This window comes from Chanos chanos, chromosome 3, assembly GCF_902362185.1.
Source record: "Chanos chanos chromosome 3, fChaCha1.1, whole genome shotgun sequence".
Taxonomy (NCBI): Eukaryota; Metazoa; Chordata; class Actinopteri; order Gonorynchiformes; family Chanidae; genus Chanos; species Chanos chanos.
This window is the reverse complement of record NC_044497.1, coordinates 43487776-43502223: the sequence shown is the minus strand read 5'-3', so window position 1 is coordinate 43502223 and position 14448 is coordinate 43487776. Positions and strand designations below refer to the sequence as shown.

Below are 14448 nucleotides of genomic sequence, written 5' to 3'. Positions count from 1 at the left end.
TATCAATAGCAACTCGTTTAGCAAACAACAAAGAGTGTAACCAGCTGGTAAGACTTCGTTCAATGTAAACCGTTGTGAAATATGCTTTAATATGTCATGGTCGTATTTTTGAACAATCTCTGCATTAATGCAACCGAATATATCAGAGTTATATTGAGCGAATCGTCCGTAGTTGTCACCGCGATAGCCAGAATGCTACATGCGAAACCTTCTGGTCGGATTGTTTGTGTTCGGGTTAGACGTGAATGGTATTCAGCTCTCAGTGTTGATGCACAGATTGACATGTGGTCATCAAAAGACACTTTTGTCCAGCATTGATTCGCTCTTAAACTGGATCAGGTTGTTCCACCAGCTAGCCAGGTATTGCTATAATGCTAGTTAACTTTAGTGTCACATGCTCCTGGATCTTCTTACTGGACGTCATACTAGTTAGTGTTGATTAACTAAACGGATATTTGTTTGTGTTAGCAGAGATATGTGGTGTAATTTAATGTAATATAACGCTGATTTGTCCGGCATATGATGTGGTATGGTAGTAGTTAGGTGGGCAGAACAGGAGCTCTCATAAGACTTCGCTGCCAAACTGTAGCTGTCTAAAGAAACATAAATCACATGTTAGCACTGACAACCAAACCCATCTACTAATTTGACAGCATATAATAGTTTTTCGCTTTTTGTGAATAGGTAGTCAGTACGTAAACTGTTTAGCAAGGTTAGCTAGATTTTGCTAGTTCCTCCAGAGATTCACGGCTAATTGGATTTTCTCTCCTGGCGTGAAAGCAGTTCATCGCCTGATTATAAAAGGTCCCGGATACGTGTATATTTGGCACAATATATTAAATGCTGCGGGTTAGTCTAAGGTTTGTATATGTCCTCTCATGAGACTGACATGTTATAGATTTAAATCGTATTGGGCTTTAGGAGTGCTCCGGGTTTGAGGAAGGCCAGGAAGTTAAGTCATGGGCTCTTTGTCCACATCGCCTATTAAGACTGTTATTTTCATGTCATTTGCGACTAACTGTATCAGGGACAGCAGTCTCACACCGTTAAATGCTCCATGTGGAAAGCCGTGCCCATATGAGTCATAGCAGTGTGTTTCTGTGGAGATTAAATGTGTGAGATAATCTGTGGAGTAATGGCTGGATTACTAGATCTCTCACCCATTTCTGCACCATTAATCTAAGCATGGGATTAAGGAAAGGTTCTTTTATTATAGCTTGTAGACACACTCAGATTTATATTCACTCTGTAGGTGTGTGTCTGTCACCATGACAACTCTGGATGATAAGATTTTGGGGGAGAAGCTGCAATATTATTACAGCAGCAGTGAGGATGAAGAGAGTGATCACGAGGATGATGAGAATGGAGTCAAAACCATCCGTGACCCCGATGTGCTGGAAGCAGAGATCGACTACAGCCCTGATGGCACTGCTGTCAACACTGGTACAGTTAACCTGGCAATGTCCTGACACAAATACACCAACCTCTCGTCGTGGATTTTCTCCACGGTGACACTGCAGACAAATACAGTAGCAGCCTGTCATAGTTAACGAAGCTATGTAGTGACACATCTATTGTTGTGGTAATCAAAGCCAAAGAACAGTGGCTGAAAATTACAGCATAGTCTTGCATGAGTCTGCTAACTTTGTTTGATTGTGTGTGTGTGTGTGCGTGTGCACGCACGCACGCACGCTTGTGTGTTTCTCTTTGTGTGTGGGTGTACGCAGGTCCTAAGGGAGTGATAAATGACTGGAGGAAATATAAGCAGTTGGAGACTGAGCAACGGGTGGAGCAGCAGAAAGAGATGGAGAAACTGATCAAAAAACTTAGCATGACCTGTAAATCGCACCTGGATGAGGAGGAAGACAGACAAAAACAGAAAGAGCTACAGGACAAGATCAATGGCAAGGTAGGAAGAGAGCAGGATGGATAGACAGATAGGTTAGGACATGTCGGGAATATGGATAATACAGAGACTAAGGATTATTTTTGCTTTAGCTTTGTCCCATCTCTGGTTGGGTACATTTTGTAGAGAATCTACATCTTAGTCTGGAAATATGTATACCCATGCATTCAAACTATGATTGGAAAAGAAAGCGAAATGTTTTAAGATTCAAAGAGCATGAAAGTATTTCTGAGTTTCTAGCCTGTAAAGTTTTATTAGAATTGTGAGTTTTTGCAAATAGTCCTGTTTTTTTTCTTTCCTTCTTTGTTTTTTCTCTCCCATGTCCTATTTCTGTTTGTCTTCATGCTCTCTCTCTCTCTCTCTCTCTCTCTCTCTCTCTCTCTCTCTCAGATGGCCTTGCGGGACGGTGAGGATGATGATGATGACGAAGCGTTTCTCCAGCAGTACCGTCAACAGAGGATGGAGGAGATGCGGCGTCAGCTGAGCGGCGGACGTCGCTTCGAGCGCGTCTTTGACCTCTCCGGCGGGGAGGAGTTTCTGCGGGCAGTGGACGAGGAGGCCAAAGGTACACTGGTCCTGATCCATATCTATGAGCCGGAGGTGCCGGCATGCCAGGCCATGGAGGGCAGCCTCCTGTGCCTGGCGCTCCAGTACCCACATGTGAAATTCTGTCGGGTCCAGGGCTCAGCCATAGGCACCAGTGCCCTCTTCCGCAGCTCTGCTCTCCCCGCCCTGCTGCTGTACCGCGGGGGAGAGCTGGTTGGGAATTTGGTCCGTGTCTCTGATCAGCTTGGAGATGATTTCTATGCCACAGATGTGGAGGCCCTGTTACAAGAGTATGGGTTACTGCCAGAGAAGCACACACACACGCACTCATCCATCCGCAATGCAGCTGTCACACACGACAGTGAGACGGACAGTGACCTGGATATAGACTAGTGCATACGCAGGCGTGTAACAAGATTCTCCTCTGTGATCTATGCTCTATACGTTGACCAAAATGTTTGTGAAACTCCTCAAACCAACACACACAAACACCTGTTTGAAATGGGGATAAAGGAAATTCCATTCCAGAGTAAATTTCTACACTGACAACAGGAATATAGTTTAATAGCAAACTATAGCATGCGAGCGCGCACACACACACACACACGTAAAAGGACCTGTAATTCATACAGATCATAAACTTGGGGTCTAAGAGAATCAGATGGTTATTTTAAAAAGCAGAAATATTCAGCCACAGGGATAACTTTGCAAAACCTGTTTTGAGATTATTCTCAGATTTTAACATTTTATTGTAGCTGTACAAAGCCATGGCCCTAAAGTTAAGATTTGTCCATTTTTCACTTTTTAGCCATTTTGGTTTTGCCTTCGAACATAACAGTAGATAGGGGATCTGTTCACTGTGACAGCTGAGGTTTGAACAAGACCTCAGTCTGATATAGTCCAGTTTTTACAGATCTAGGCAAGCTGATGGTAACACGTTGAAACTAGCGATTATCGCAGCATTTGAAATCATCATATCAGAGCTCCGTCTATCACAGTGTTTTAAGGTAAAAACACATGGTGAAAGTATGAAATACAGATGAACCTCTATTTTAAAATCAACAAAAAAAACCACAATCACTACTTAGAGAAATACCACCTGCCTGTTTGTGTGTGTTCAATCAGCATGTGTTACCCTGAGGCAAAAAAAACCCCATAAATCCCAAATAAGGAAAATTAGTTTGTACTGTATGCAAACAGAGATGCATATATATATATATATGTTGTTAGTGTCACTGATGTGTAATTATTTATTGTAGATTTCATTACAAATGTGTTTTGTTGGAGCAGTTGTGCATGTTTATTCGTTTCTCATTTAGATTTTATCAACCATCTGTTAGTTTTCTACTTTTTCTAAACTTATCTGTTCATGCAAAATAAATAATAAAAAAAAGTCACAAGCCTGAGTTTATGGTATTGTTTGTATCTTACACACACATACACACATATATATTTATTAATAAAAAAACAAGATCTTATTAAAACTTTATTGTGTATTCTTCGTAAAATTCACAGGGAGCACCATCTTACACACAGAACCAACAGAAAAAAATGGACAAACTTCAAACAGAAATAACTGAATGAATGACTGATTTAACTTCAGCAGCGACATTTTATGTTTGCACTGCGGATAGTCCTGTCTAAAATGCAAAATATATATAGAATGTGCAGTACAGTTTAGCTCCCATTTAATGATGTGACAACAGTTTGATCTTAAATAATGAAACATTAAAGAAAATTGATTTTGCTAAGATGAATGGAGCCAGTACATGTTAATGATGCTTTTAACTAGTTAAATCTTGACCTGCACAAAGATATATTTTTCATAGAATGGTTCTACTGTTCTTTAAAGTGAGTATGTTTTAAACAAACACTCAGCGTCATCCAGAGGAAATCTCTTTATCTTTTCTCTTATTGGACAATAAGGATATTCCTGTCTGAAAATGGACCCACTGCAAATAAATACTCCTCTAACATAATGACTGACATGACTTTGCACCAATTGTAGAAACGGTAAAATGGTACACATCCAGTCCGTTGAAGGTGGGGTTTGAGAATGGAATAAATCCTAGTATGGTATACGTCTATGCACACACACCCAGGTGAGCAGTGTGGTCTCAAAAGAACAGGTGTGTGAGTGTGAGGAGAGTAAGGAGGAGCAGGAGGTGGGCGAGTCCACATGAGGGTTTGGAAGAGCCATTGAGATCATGACCACAAAGAGCATGTTCCAACAGCAGGTGAGTCTCTGCACTGATCCCTACAAAACACACACGCATGAATGCACACACAAGCAATTTACAACATCATCTTACCAATTCACCAGCAATGTCTGGACCGGTACATATAGCACACACACACTGTAAGATCACTACAGTTTCAACATCAGTGTATGTCACTGCCACACACTATTGTCAATACTAATCAATGTCACGACTGGTACATATACCGAATACACACCAGGCAATCAATACAGAATAAATGATAATCATTCCAATATACTTGCACAATGTTACCAATACACTAATAAAATAAAAATTATCACCACCCGTATGAAATGAAGTCAAAATTAAAACCACCTGAGTATCATTGAATTAGTGGAGAAATGCATATGACAGAGTTAATCCCATTTCCACGTTCACCCAAGGACCTGTCAATGCCTGATTGCCTTCTATGGGCACAGGAAGCCCATGTGACATCAACGATCTGTGACTGCCAGTCATTGATTGACCCTTTGTTTCTATGGCTGCTAAAAGTGTCGATAAGAGTCAAGGTTACTGTGGAATCAAACTGAAACTTTGGCAAAATCACGAAGAGAGAGAGAAAAAAAGATTGTTACCATGTTGTGACCATTCTTCCCACAGATGCTGTGCATCTTCATCGTGTTCATGTCCATGGTCATGCTCTGCAAAATCAGAGACATTGACACACACACTCTCTCTTTTTAGAAACTGAACACGCTAGAAATTCACCTCACAAGTACTTTAAATGTTGTGGAGAGAATGACAATGACAATGAGAATGACAAATGATGCAGGGTGCTGCTCTCATCTCTTCCTCATTTCCTATTTTCTGAGTATTTTAGAATTTATAAAAATATCAAGAGATATGAGAGAGGAATCGAGGGATGATGGTAAAGATAGAAAGAGATGGAAAGAGAAGTAAACAACAGAGAGTCAAAGACGACAAAATGATGGAGGTGGATAAACGGATGATACGCTAAATGAGGATGACGGAAAAGTGATAGATGAGAGATATTTTACCGTCGGAGTGGTGGAACATCATCTGTCTTAGTTCTCGCAGGGCCGCGTTGAGATTCTCCAGCTGGTCATGAAGTTGAATGTTCTCTTCGATCAGAGCGTGGATAGTATCCTGCAGCTCAAAAGCCCCACAACACACCACAAACACACACACAAATACAAACCTTAGAGATCTAGTCCCGGGCATGATCATCACACGATACAGGCCCGTATGATGGGGTTCTGAGGAACAACTAAGGTTCAGGACTAGAACAGGACAAATATCACTGCCATCACACAAACACTTCCACACACTCCAGTTCAGATCTGCTGCTGCAAAGATGGACACTGGGCACAGTCAAAAGAACAACACGGTGACAGCCCCTGTGGGGGAGGGACTAAACAGCCAGGAACAGAAAAGAGAAAAGAAAGAGTTCAAGTTGACCACGTTGCTTTTTTACCGATCAATCCAATCATTTTTGCATGGCTGAGCAGCATGTGCAGATGTATTTCTGGGATTTGAGAGTCCATATAATTGGGTTTGGGATTATGAAATTACACTAGGTACATAAATAGTACATACATAAAATAAACATGAATTAAAAAAGACAAATTATTACAAATAATGCAAAGGAAAAAGTTTAAACTAATATGTAGTTTGGGGTGAAAAAGAAGGAATGTATGTGTGTGTGTACATATCTATCTATATACAGATATAGATATATCATGTGTGTATGTATATGTATACATAAAGACAGAGATCCAAGGAAGCTCTCTATAAATCTCCCATGTCTTTATGTCTCAACAGCCAATCAAGGGCCACCATACAACATTCAGGGTAAATGTAATACATAGACTGAACATTCTCCATTATCAGTGACCTTTCCCCCTCATTAGGGGAGTGATGGAGACACAAGACTGATGAAAATGTAATGGACATAACAGGGTGAAATCAAAGTCTCATATGATAACACAATTGTAGTTCACAGAATATTGACAGTAATGTTAATACTAAACAATATGACTCATGTTTTGAAGTACCAAACCAAAAATAAGGATACTCCAAAAAATTCAGTCAATCCTTTGATTACTTTTTGGGAGCTGGTCTCTTAGTTTAGATAAAATGGGAAGTCTCTTGGTCTGCCGTAAGGACCTTCTGACCACAGGTTTTTACATTTCTGCTGTTAAAACCCATTAAAATCATTGCTGATGCGAATTTCTAATGCAACCTCAGATTTTGCAAAAGATCGAAGAGATGGTGCTGAACGGCAGGTGTGTATCTGCCACAGAAACTGTGTATTGTGTTGAGCATTTGTGTTGAGGGGAAGTGTCAATCATGAGATAAAATGTGAAAAACACACCAGGACATGAGACAAACACCAGATTTTATGACCAAACACCTTTATTAAAGTAAGAAGCAGGCCAATATACACTATTTAAGCATATTTATACGCATTTATGCGGTCTTGGCTGCTCTTGAACGTTTTTTCTTCACAACAACAGGCTTCTGACTCTTAAGTATTGCGCTGGCACGTCGCAGGGCAGCCTAGGGAAAGCAGAGGAGAAAGACAGTCTCAGTATACCACCTTATTCAGAAAGAAACCCCAACAACTCTGTTTACAAGACAGGAGACAGCGTTTGGAACTAACTAAACAGCACTATGTGAGACTGTGTTTTATGTGTATGTATCTTTGTATGTAGGGGTAACTGTGAGGTTTGACTACACAAATTTGGATTTCATGGATTTTGCGTTGGGTGCAAACAGGTACATTTGTGTATATAGGGCTGGCTATCTCTACTTGTCTGTCCACTGTCTGAGTTTGCATCTGTATGCGTGTGTGTGTTGAGCTGACCATGCGCAGATCCTTCCTGTAGTTGTTTTTGCGGATGACGTTCCGAAGGCTGCTCAGAGTGGCGCGGGAGTTCTTATTGATGGTGATCTTCTCATAAGAAGCGGCTGGTTTCCGCTGACCTGACAAGCATACAAAAACCGTCCAGTTAAAATCACAGACACCGCTACAGCATAAGACAGCTTTACAAAAACAAAAGTAAGCATGCGACAGACACACTCTTTCCACACAACCTTCAACTGAGAGCTGAACACATGAAACAGCACTGGGCACTTGTACCCTCAAAGTCCAGAACGTCAAATTCTACCGAAATCTCAAGACACAATGGGAACAGATAAAGATAACACTGCACGCATAGACAGGGCTTTGTCTGTTACCTGCACGTTTCTTCAGGATGACGACCACACCTTTGCCGTCAGCAGCAGGCTCTACTCCAACTGTCTTGCGGTGCACAAGGCCATTGAAGCGAAAAGCATTCCGGGCCTTCAGATTATTGGGCTCCTGATAAAGAACAAAGTTTTATTTCATAAAATCAATCTCTGCTGCTTCATGTAAATGATGCAAACAGACACACATCAAAATTCTAATGCAATGTATACTCACCCTCACACTTATGATAAGAAAATGCACAAGCAATAACTATAAGTTACTTGCATAAATGGATGCATTGCAGCAATGAGGTTTAAAGACATAACAAAATAGGACTGGTTAGGGTCAGTTACTTTACAAAGTATACTTTTGGACTAATCCTAGTAAAAAAGAGGATATTTCAACCCTGACTGGTTTACAGTCTATATGAAATCGCTGAAACCAAACAGATTGGATCAGGATAGAGGTATCAGCAAAACAGCCTAGAAATATGAAGCAGAACCTTGTATATGTTGTACTTAAAATGGCTAATGGATGTTAGTTTTGACAAGAGGGTCTGTGCTTACGGTACTGTAGGTCTGTCCGTTCCTCTTGATAAGGAAACTGGAGTTGTTTCTGATTACCATCCACTGCAGGTGAGACGACATGTTGGCCGATCTGAGAAAAAAGTGAGGGAATAAGACTTTCAATCGATACCTGAAATGCAACAACGAACTCAGTGGTAGCACCTTACCACACTGGTTGAGTCATTCAGATACAGCACACTGTTTCTCTTTAGTACATAATACAGCAACAGAGCACGGATCAATGAAATTTCAAGCCCGTTAACTTTAAGTTATTTTCCGTTACAGTTAACAACAAAGCAGTCTTCTATCTCAAAAACGGCAGCGACAATTAAACCGAGGTTATTGGCAGTACAGCTTACTTCTGCTAGCTAACTACACATCATATGTTTGACGTGTTATCCGTTCGGAAGGGTTCCGTTTAGACAGAGCGGGTATATATATGAACACGCACACGCATAAATCTGTTAAGAGGTGTGAATGATATATTCATTTATTGCCGACTCCAAAGATTAGCTTAAGCCGCGTAGCCACAGGCCTCACTAACGACCCGTCTTAGCATATTGCTGTATACATATTTAAGCAGCAATCGACCCAAACGACGTCCAAATTAATGCACTTATAGTGTCCCGAACAACTAACTGTGCTAATGTGAACGAATTTTACAGACAGAAGCGTGAAAGTAAGTCTTATAAATTCATAGAAAATTAAACACAAGGCGACCACGTTACCTTTCAGCGGCGGAAGAAAGAGGAAAAGGAAAGAGGTACGTTTCCGGCAAAACTATCATAGATTCTTCCGCATATAGGGCAGCAAGTAATAGTACGTAAAATGCAGCTTTTATGGATCACAGGAGTATTTTGATAATTTAAGGAATTCATATAAATTAATTGTGCTAATATTTCTATGTAGGTTAATAATAAAGTGCAGTGTTTTGGTCAAAAAGCACTGTTTATTTCATTTCATTTGCGGATGAATATCTGTCTCACAAAACCATGCAAGAATTCCGTTTCCTTACGTAATGTTTCCGCGACTCATGTAGGACGTCAGATATATGCGCGATGTAGTGACAACAGTGGTACTATCATTGAAAGGCAATTCTCCAAGTATTGTACTGAGCATTCCTTTCCACCAATGATACTTTAATTTATGTATAAGTGAACATTTTGTTTGCTGTGAGAGGTTTACACAATTAAGAGAATTCTTACTGTATTTAAAATCGATTAGGTGAGGTGTGCAGATGACAGTAATATTCAGCCGTGGGATGGAGACAAACGTGACATCGCAACAGTGTGATTTGATGGAAACATACGGATAAACACAGGCCACAGACATGGAAGATGAGACAGATGTGGATACGCTCGGGGAACAGCTGTATGAGCTAATACTCCCCAAACATCCAGACATAGCAGGAAAACTCACAGGTAAGGCATATATTATAACAGAGAGGACACAAAGATAACATTTAGACAGCAAGACCTATTTTGCTATTTTTATTCTGCGAACGCGGTCCGTTGTGTTTTTCCTGGTTGCAGAGAAATCTTAGTTGGTGATCGATTGTGTGTTGGGGTTGTTTTTAATGTGATATTCTCTTTATGTTGAACGTGTGATTCCCGTTTGTGATAATGAGTTCCTCACTGATACTCCAGTCCGATAACTAATACAGATTTCTCTTATTTTTCATTATTGAACTATTTAAAGTAATGACAGTCCAGCTATAATGATTTGCTCTTTGACTAACTGAAGAAACATTGCTGAGACTGCGAAATGTCACCCTTATCTTATGATAAGGGCATTCACACACTGTACATGCACCAGCATAACACACCTGTGGTATGTTTTGACTGGACAAAGTTCTATAGCATACCACTGTGTGTTGTGATTGGCTGTTTGTCAATGTGGGTAGATTTCGATTGTTTGCAATGTAACATTGCCGTTTTGTAGTTAATTAGTTAACTTTAACAGTGCTGATTTGTGATTGGTTGCAGGCATGCTACTGGAGCTACCAGGGCCTGTGTTGGTTCAGATGTTGAAGAATGAAGCTCTGCTGAATGAAGCGCTGGAGAGAGCCCTGACTGCACTGCAACGCAGTACTGGGAATGGGTAACGTACACATTGTTACACACACGCAATTACAAAACCACGCACATACAAATTTAGGTACTCATGCCAACACACACTGTTGTTTTTTTGTACTGTGTGTGTCTGTGAATGTGGGTTTTTCATTTGTGGCTTCAATTTGATTCCTCAGCAACTTTACATCTCCTGACAACGATGTTGCATCAGCATCGTCTGACTCTATAGGAGAACGGCTGTATGACCTTATTGACCTCTACGACACTGGACATACTCAGAAAATAACAGGTCGCCCATCTTTCCATTCAGGCGTAAACACCTTGTCATTTCACAAAATGAATGTGTTTTGGGAAGGTATTGACCAAAATGTGAATGTGTAACATTATAAAATCCTGACCCTAATTTCAAAATATGGTCATGTGTTGTCATCCTGCTCTCAGAACTGGTTTCACTCTGTGAAAGACCAGCACATCCACTCAATCCTAACCATCAGTTACTACAGCCAGCCGATTAATTCAGCTGTCATTTAAATCAACAAACCAGTCATCAGTCAGATCAGCAAAAATATTGTTAATCGAGTCCAAAGATTTGTCATTGCTCAAATCACAAATCAGCCATGTGATGAGACAAAACAACAACTTTGAGTCCAAGTCAGATCTGCTCATTGTTGTTAAGGTGCTGTTTCCTTGGAAACCGTATAGGCATGCTTCTGGAGCAGAAGAAGGAGGCAGTGCTGCAGCTCCTCTCAGACCCCGCCCTCTTAGAGAAGAAAGTGAAGCTTGCCATGGAAACCTTAAAACAGTGAGTGTCTCTTTATCAGTTTGTGTGTTTGTCTTATGTGTTGACACTAAATGCTGTTTGTTTCTTTGTAGGCAGGGTGAGGAGGAGACAGATGTGAGTGAGAACTCTGACAAAGATGAAGCAGAGGTGATTGGAGAGACCCTGTTTGCTCGTGTGCAGCAAATAGACTCTGCGCATTGTTCAGATATCACAGGTGAGCGGCCCAGGTAAAGCTTTTGAAGAATTTCTTCAGATATTTCAGCAAACATTTCTGCATATTACGAGTGTCCATGCCATTTGTCAAGCTCAGCGTACAGTACATTTCACTGTTACTCCAGTATTATCATGAAATTTGTTATTTATTGTTGTATTTAAATGTGTTTTGTTTAAGAGCTAATTTGGCAATTACAATTTTATTGTGCACAGTAGAGGGCAAAATGTGCCAATTATTTTGTTAAGGCGGAAGAACTGAATTGTATCTCACATTTTAATTCAATAGTTATTTCCATTATAGTTCTGCAAACAGTGGTATAAGAAATTTAAAATCTTAATCCGCAGGTCATTTGCTGAAATGTGATCTTCATATTGGAAAGTATCCTTAACAGGAACAGTGCACATATGTTACCTGGTGTATATACCTTAAAGCAGTACGTACAATGTTAAAATAGCTTCCTGTTAAAAGTGTGGAGGTGCACATAAGCTTTTTGCGCCCAGTGAATAGAACTATGCCTATTTGTCATGAGCAGTGAGCCAGTGTGTTGAGGGGAAATGAACAGCAGGTGTGAAACCCTGAGAAATGAACTTGAGCATATGTAGAGTAACAGTGTGTTTCCTAATTCTCAGCACCAATGATTAATGCAGTTTTAATGAGTTAGTTCCACAGTGCGAGGTCATCTCTCATTAGCATGGTATTTTGTAACATTTGGGTGACAAGATCATGCTATTGTAGTTGATCCATATGTATAAATGATATGGTTTATCTGTATGTGTACATAAATGTTGTGTATAGTGTGTATGTTTATAAATGATGCATATTTTGTGTGTGTGTGTATGTATATGTATGTATAGGGATGCTGTTGGAGATGGACTCTGACACTCTGAGACAGCTCTTGGATGATCGTGCCATGTTGGAAGTTGCAGTGCAAAGGGCAAAGAGTGCACTGGTACCCCCAAACCTACGCTCACACAACAAACACTTCCACACACACATGACTTCACCTTTTCACTCTTCTTCTTTCCCCTTCAGTCTAAATGAAAGGTCAGCCATACTGATTTGATTAACTGTTCTGTGGAGTCGGGCACCAAGATTTCAGTCTGAGTATTGGAATCATAAAATGTATGACCAAACCTCTGGGGAAAAAAAACCCTTACACCCATGTGTGGCCCCTACAGGCCATCCCATTCTGTGGCCTGCCTCCAGACCTAGTTCAGTCTGTAGGCTTCCTAGGAACTCTAAATTATAGCATGTTAGCATTCTCTTGAAACAAGCACTAGAGAGACTGGACGTACCAGTGAGGCAGGGGCATTATTCCGAGCTACCTCCGCATTGATGACAACAAACATTTGTCAAAGCATCATCTCACTTAAAAATGTCTCCTTATGAAATGAATGTGACGTTATTAGTGTAGACTTAAAATATGAAATGCATAAGAATAGATTTTATTTTTCGAACTCTGTGAGAAGACTGAAACTGCATGTGTTGTTTCCTTCCACAGGAGGATCTATCAAACCAAACATGTTCAGAGACATCACACTAAAGATCTTCATGACAGCAGACAGGAGCACAAACAACACGCAGGAATAACGGGTACTCTTCAGAATGTGCTGTCAGTCCTCCTCAGTGGACGTGACACTTCCGCCACAACAACGGTACTGTGCTGTTGCCATGGAGGTGTGTGAATGGGAGGAGCCAAGGCTCTAATAAATCATTGGCTGTGCCATTCTTTTTAAGAACTCCATCCTGTTTTGAAGGAGCATGATTTTGTATTGTTAATTTTGTGGATGTATGCTACCCTAAAAAAAAAAAAAAAAACACTCTTTAACATACTGAAATGTTAAACATGTCATTTTTCCTTGTCCTGTCATTTCAGATATTAAACATTTGTCAGTTTTGGATGAGACATGTGTCTTTGAGTGAATAACTTTGTAACAAACCATCACATTTCTCAGGAAATCAACTTGGCCTGGGATGGAAACAGATTTTTTGCTAATATACACAATATGAAACAAACAATAATGCTAACACAATAACAACCTAAAAAAAAAAAAAACACAAATGGACACATCTGAAAGTGCTAAAGAGCGCAAAAATATCTTTATTATCACATCTTCCTTTTTGTTGAGAATTTCAGCTCAAAACACATTGGAAAATTCCAGGCTTTCCTTCACAGAGACTGATCCTTTGGATTTTACAAAATCCTGCCATTGTCACCAGACTCCTGGAACTACAGTGAGCCAAAATGTTTGTCGGAAACATCAAATATGACAGACAGACAAAAATAAATCACAACAAATCAGCAAAAAAGAACAAAACACATGAAGGGAGATGAAAATTCAGGCAAAATCAGGGCTGTTTTTTTTGTTTTCTAGATAAGCAGGAGCGCCAACAAATTGGTTTAGAAGTATTGATGAATTACATCATCTATGAAATATACTAATATCTGCAAAATCAGTCATTAATCTGGAAAAAAAATACGATTAATTGGTTTTTGCACACTTTGACTAGAGTTCATTAAATATTCATTCTGATATACATATTTACGTAGCGATAAAAAGAAGCCTTGCCCTCCGTGACTCCACCTACAGACAGGAAGTTTTAATAAATAGCTAAAACATTCCAATTCTCTCAACCTGTTACCGTAACAACAAGGCAAGACTGGATCTCCCTGGTTGCCTCCCATAAACCCCTCTGACACACAAACACACACACATACACACGCATCCACTCACACAACTGAAATGCAGTGGCTAAATGGGAAAGTGCAGGCTAACAGGGCCAGAGAACATTATTGCACTTTATAAAATCCACACAGTCCAATCAGAGAGGAGTTCCAGTCAGGAGTAATGGGGCTCAACTCAGAGAGAAAGAGAAAGAAAGAGAGCAAGGGAGAGACAACTGAGAAA

At 40.2% G+C, this 14448-nt stretch overlaps 4 protein-coding genes across 5 annotated transcripts in view; 2 read left to right on the top strand and 2 right to left on the bottom strand.

The window, feature by feature from the left end:
- Positions 1-3651, top strand: pdcl (phosducin-like). Its single transcript, XM_030768994.1, has 4 exons — positions 1-47; positions 1253-1443; positions 1728-1909; positions 2297-3651. Exons 2-4 carry the CDS (start codon positions 1269-1271, stop codon positions 2843-2845), a joined length of 906 nt encoding a protein of 301 aa, XP_030624854.1. The 5' UTR covers positions 1-47; positions 1253-1268; the 3' UTR covers positions 2846-3651.
- A 3415-nt stretch (positions 3652-7066) lies between these two features.
- rpl28 (ribosomal protein L28) lies at positions 7067-9233 on the bottom strand. The gene is made up of 5 exons (XM_030768300.1): positions 9201-9233; positions 8473-8563; positions 7915-8038; positions 7541-7659; positions 7067-7233 (listed from the first exon to the last, which is right to left on the bottom strand). The coding sequence occupies exons 2-5, from the start codon at positions 8551-8553 to the stop codon at positions 7144-7146; spliced, it is 414 nt and encodes a 137-aa protein (XP_030624160.1). The 5' UTR covers positions 8554-8563; positions 9201-9233; the 3' UTR covers positions 7067-7143.
- Positions 9234-9577: 344 nt separating this feature from the next.
- On the top strand, positions 9578-13319 carry LOC115807053 (uncharacterized). The gene is made up of 7 exons (XM_030767911.1): positions 9578-9893; positions 10458-10572; positions 10721-10833; positions 11247-11346; positions 11418-11539; positions 12394-12488; positions 13041-13319. The coding sequence occupies exons 1-7, from the start codon at positions 9803-9805 to the stop codon at positions 13080-13082; spliced, it is 678 nt and encodes a 225-aa protein (XP_030623771.1). The 5' UTR covers positions 9578-9802; the 3' UTR covers positions 13083-13319.
- A 1091-nt stretch (positions 13320-14410) lies between these two features.
- Positions 14411-14448, bottom strand: part of sec16a (SEC16 homolog A, endoplasmic reticulum export factor) — an 18169-nt gene continuing 18131 nt past the window's right edge. For both annotated transcript variants that reach the window (XM_030767131.1, XM_030767130.1), the window contains exon 30: positions 14411-14448. This exon is cut by the window's right edge and continues 280 nt beyond it. The gene's annotated coding sequence lies outside the window, so the exon portion shown is untranslated.

Excerpts from the sequence above, each read along its gene's own strand:
- pdcl (XM_030768994.1), top strand. The coding sequence starts at position 1,269 with ATGACAACTCTGGATGATAAGATTTTGGGGGAGAAGCTGCAATATTAT. Across the intron at positions 1,444-1,727 it reads TGGCACTGCTGTCAACACTG|GTCCTAAGGGAGTGATAAAT; the intron begins GTACAGTTAACC and ends GGGTGTACGCAG. Across the intron at positions 1,910-2,296 it reads AGGACAAGATCAATGGCAAG|ATGGCCTTGCGGGACGGTGA; the intron begins GTAGGAAGAGAG and ends TCTCTCTCTCAG.
- rpl28 (XM_030768300.1), bottom strand. The coding sequence starts at position 8,553 with ATGTCGTCTCACCTGCAGTGGATGGTAATCAGAAACAACTCCAGTTTC. Across the intron at positions 7,660-7,914 it reads CATCCTGAAGAAACGTGCAG|GTCAGCGGAAACCAGCCGCT; the intron begins GTAACAGACAAA and ends TATGCTTGTCAG. Across the intron at positions 7,234-7,540 it reads ACAGGAAGGATCTGCGCATG|GCTGCCCTGCGACGTGCCAG; the intron begins GTCAGCTCAACA and ends TGCTTTCCCTAG.
- LOC115807053 (XM_030767911.1), top strand. The coding sequence starts at position 9,803 with ATGGAAGATGAGACAGATGTGGATACGCTCGGGGAACAGCTGTATGAG. Across the intron at positions 9,894-10,457 it reads CATAGCAGGAAAACTCACAG|GCATGCTACTGGAGCTACCA; the intron begins GTAAGGCATATA and ends GATTGGTTGCAG. Across the intron at positions 10,834-11,246 it reads ACATACTCAGAAAATAACAG|GCATGCTTCTGGAGCAGAAG; the intron begins GTCGCCCATCTT and ends GAAACCGTATAG.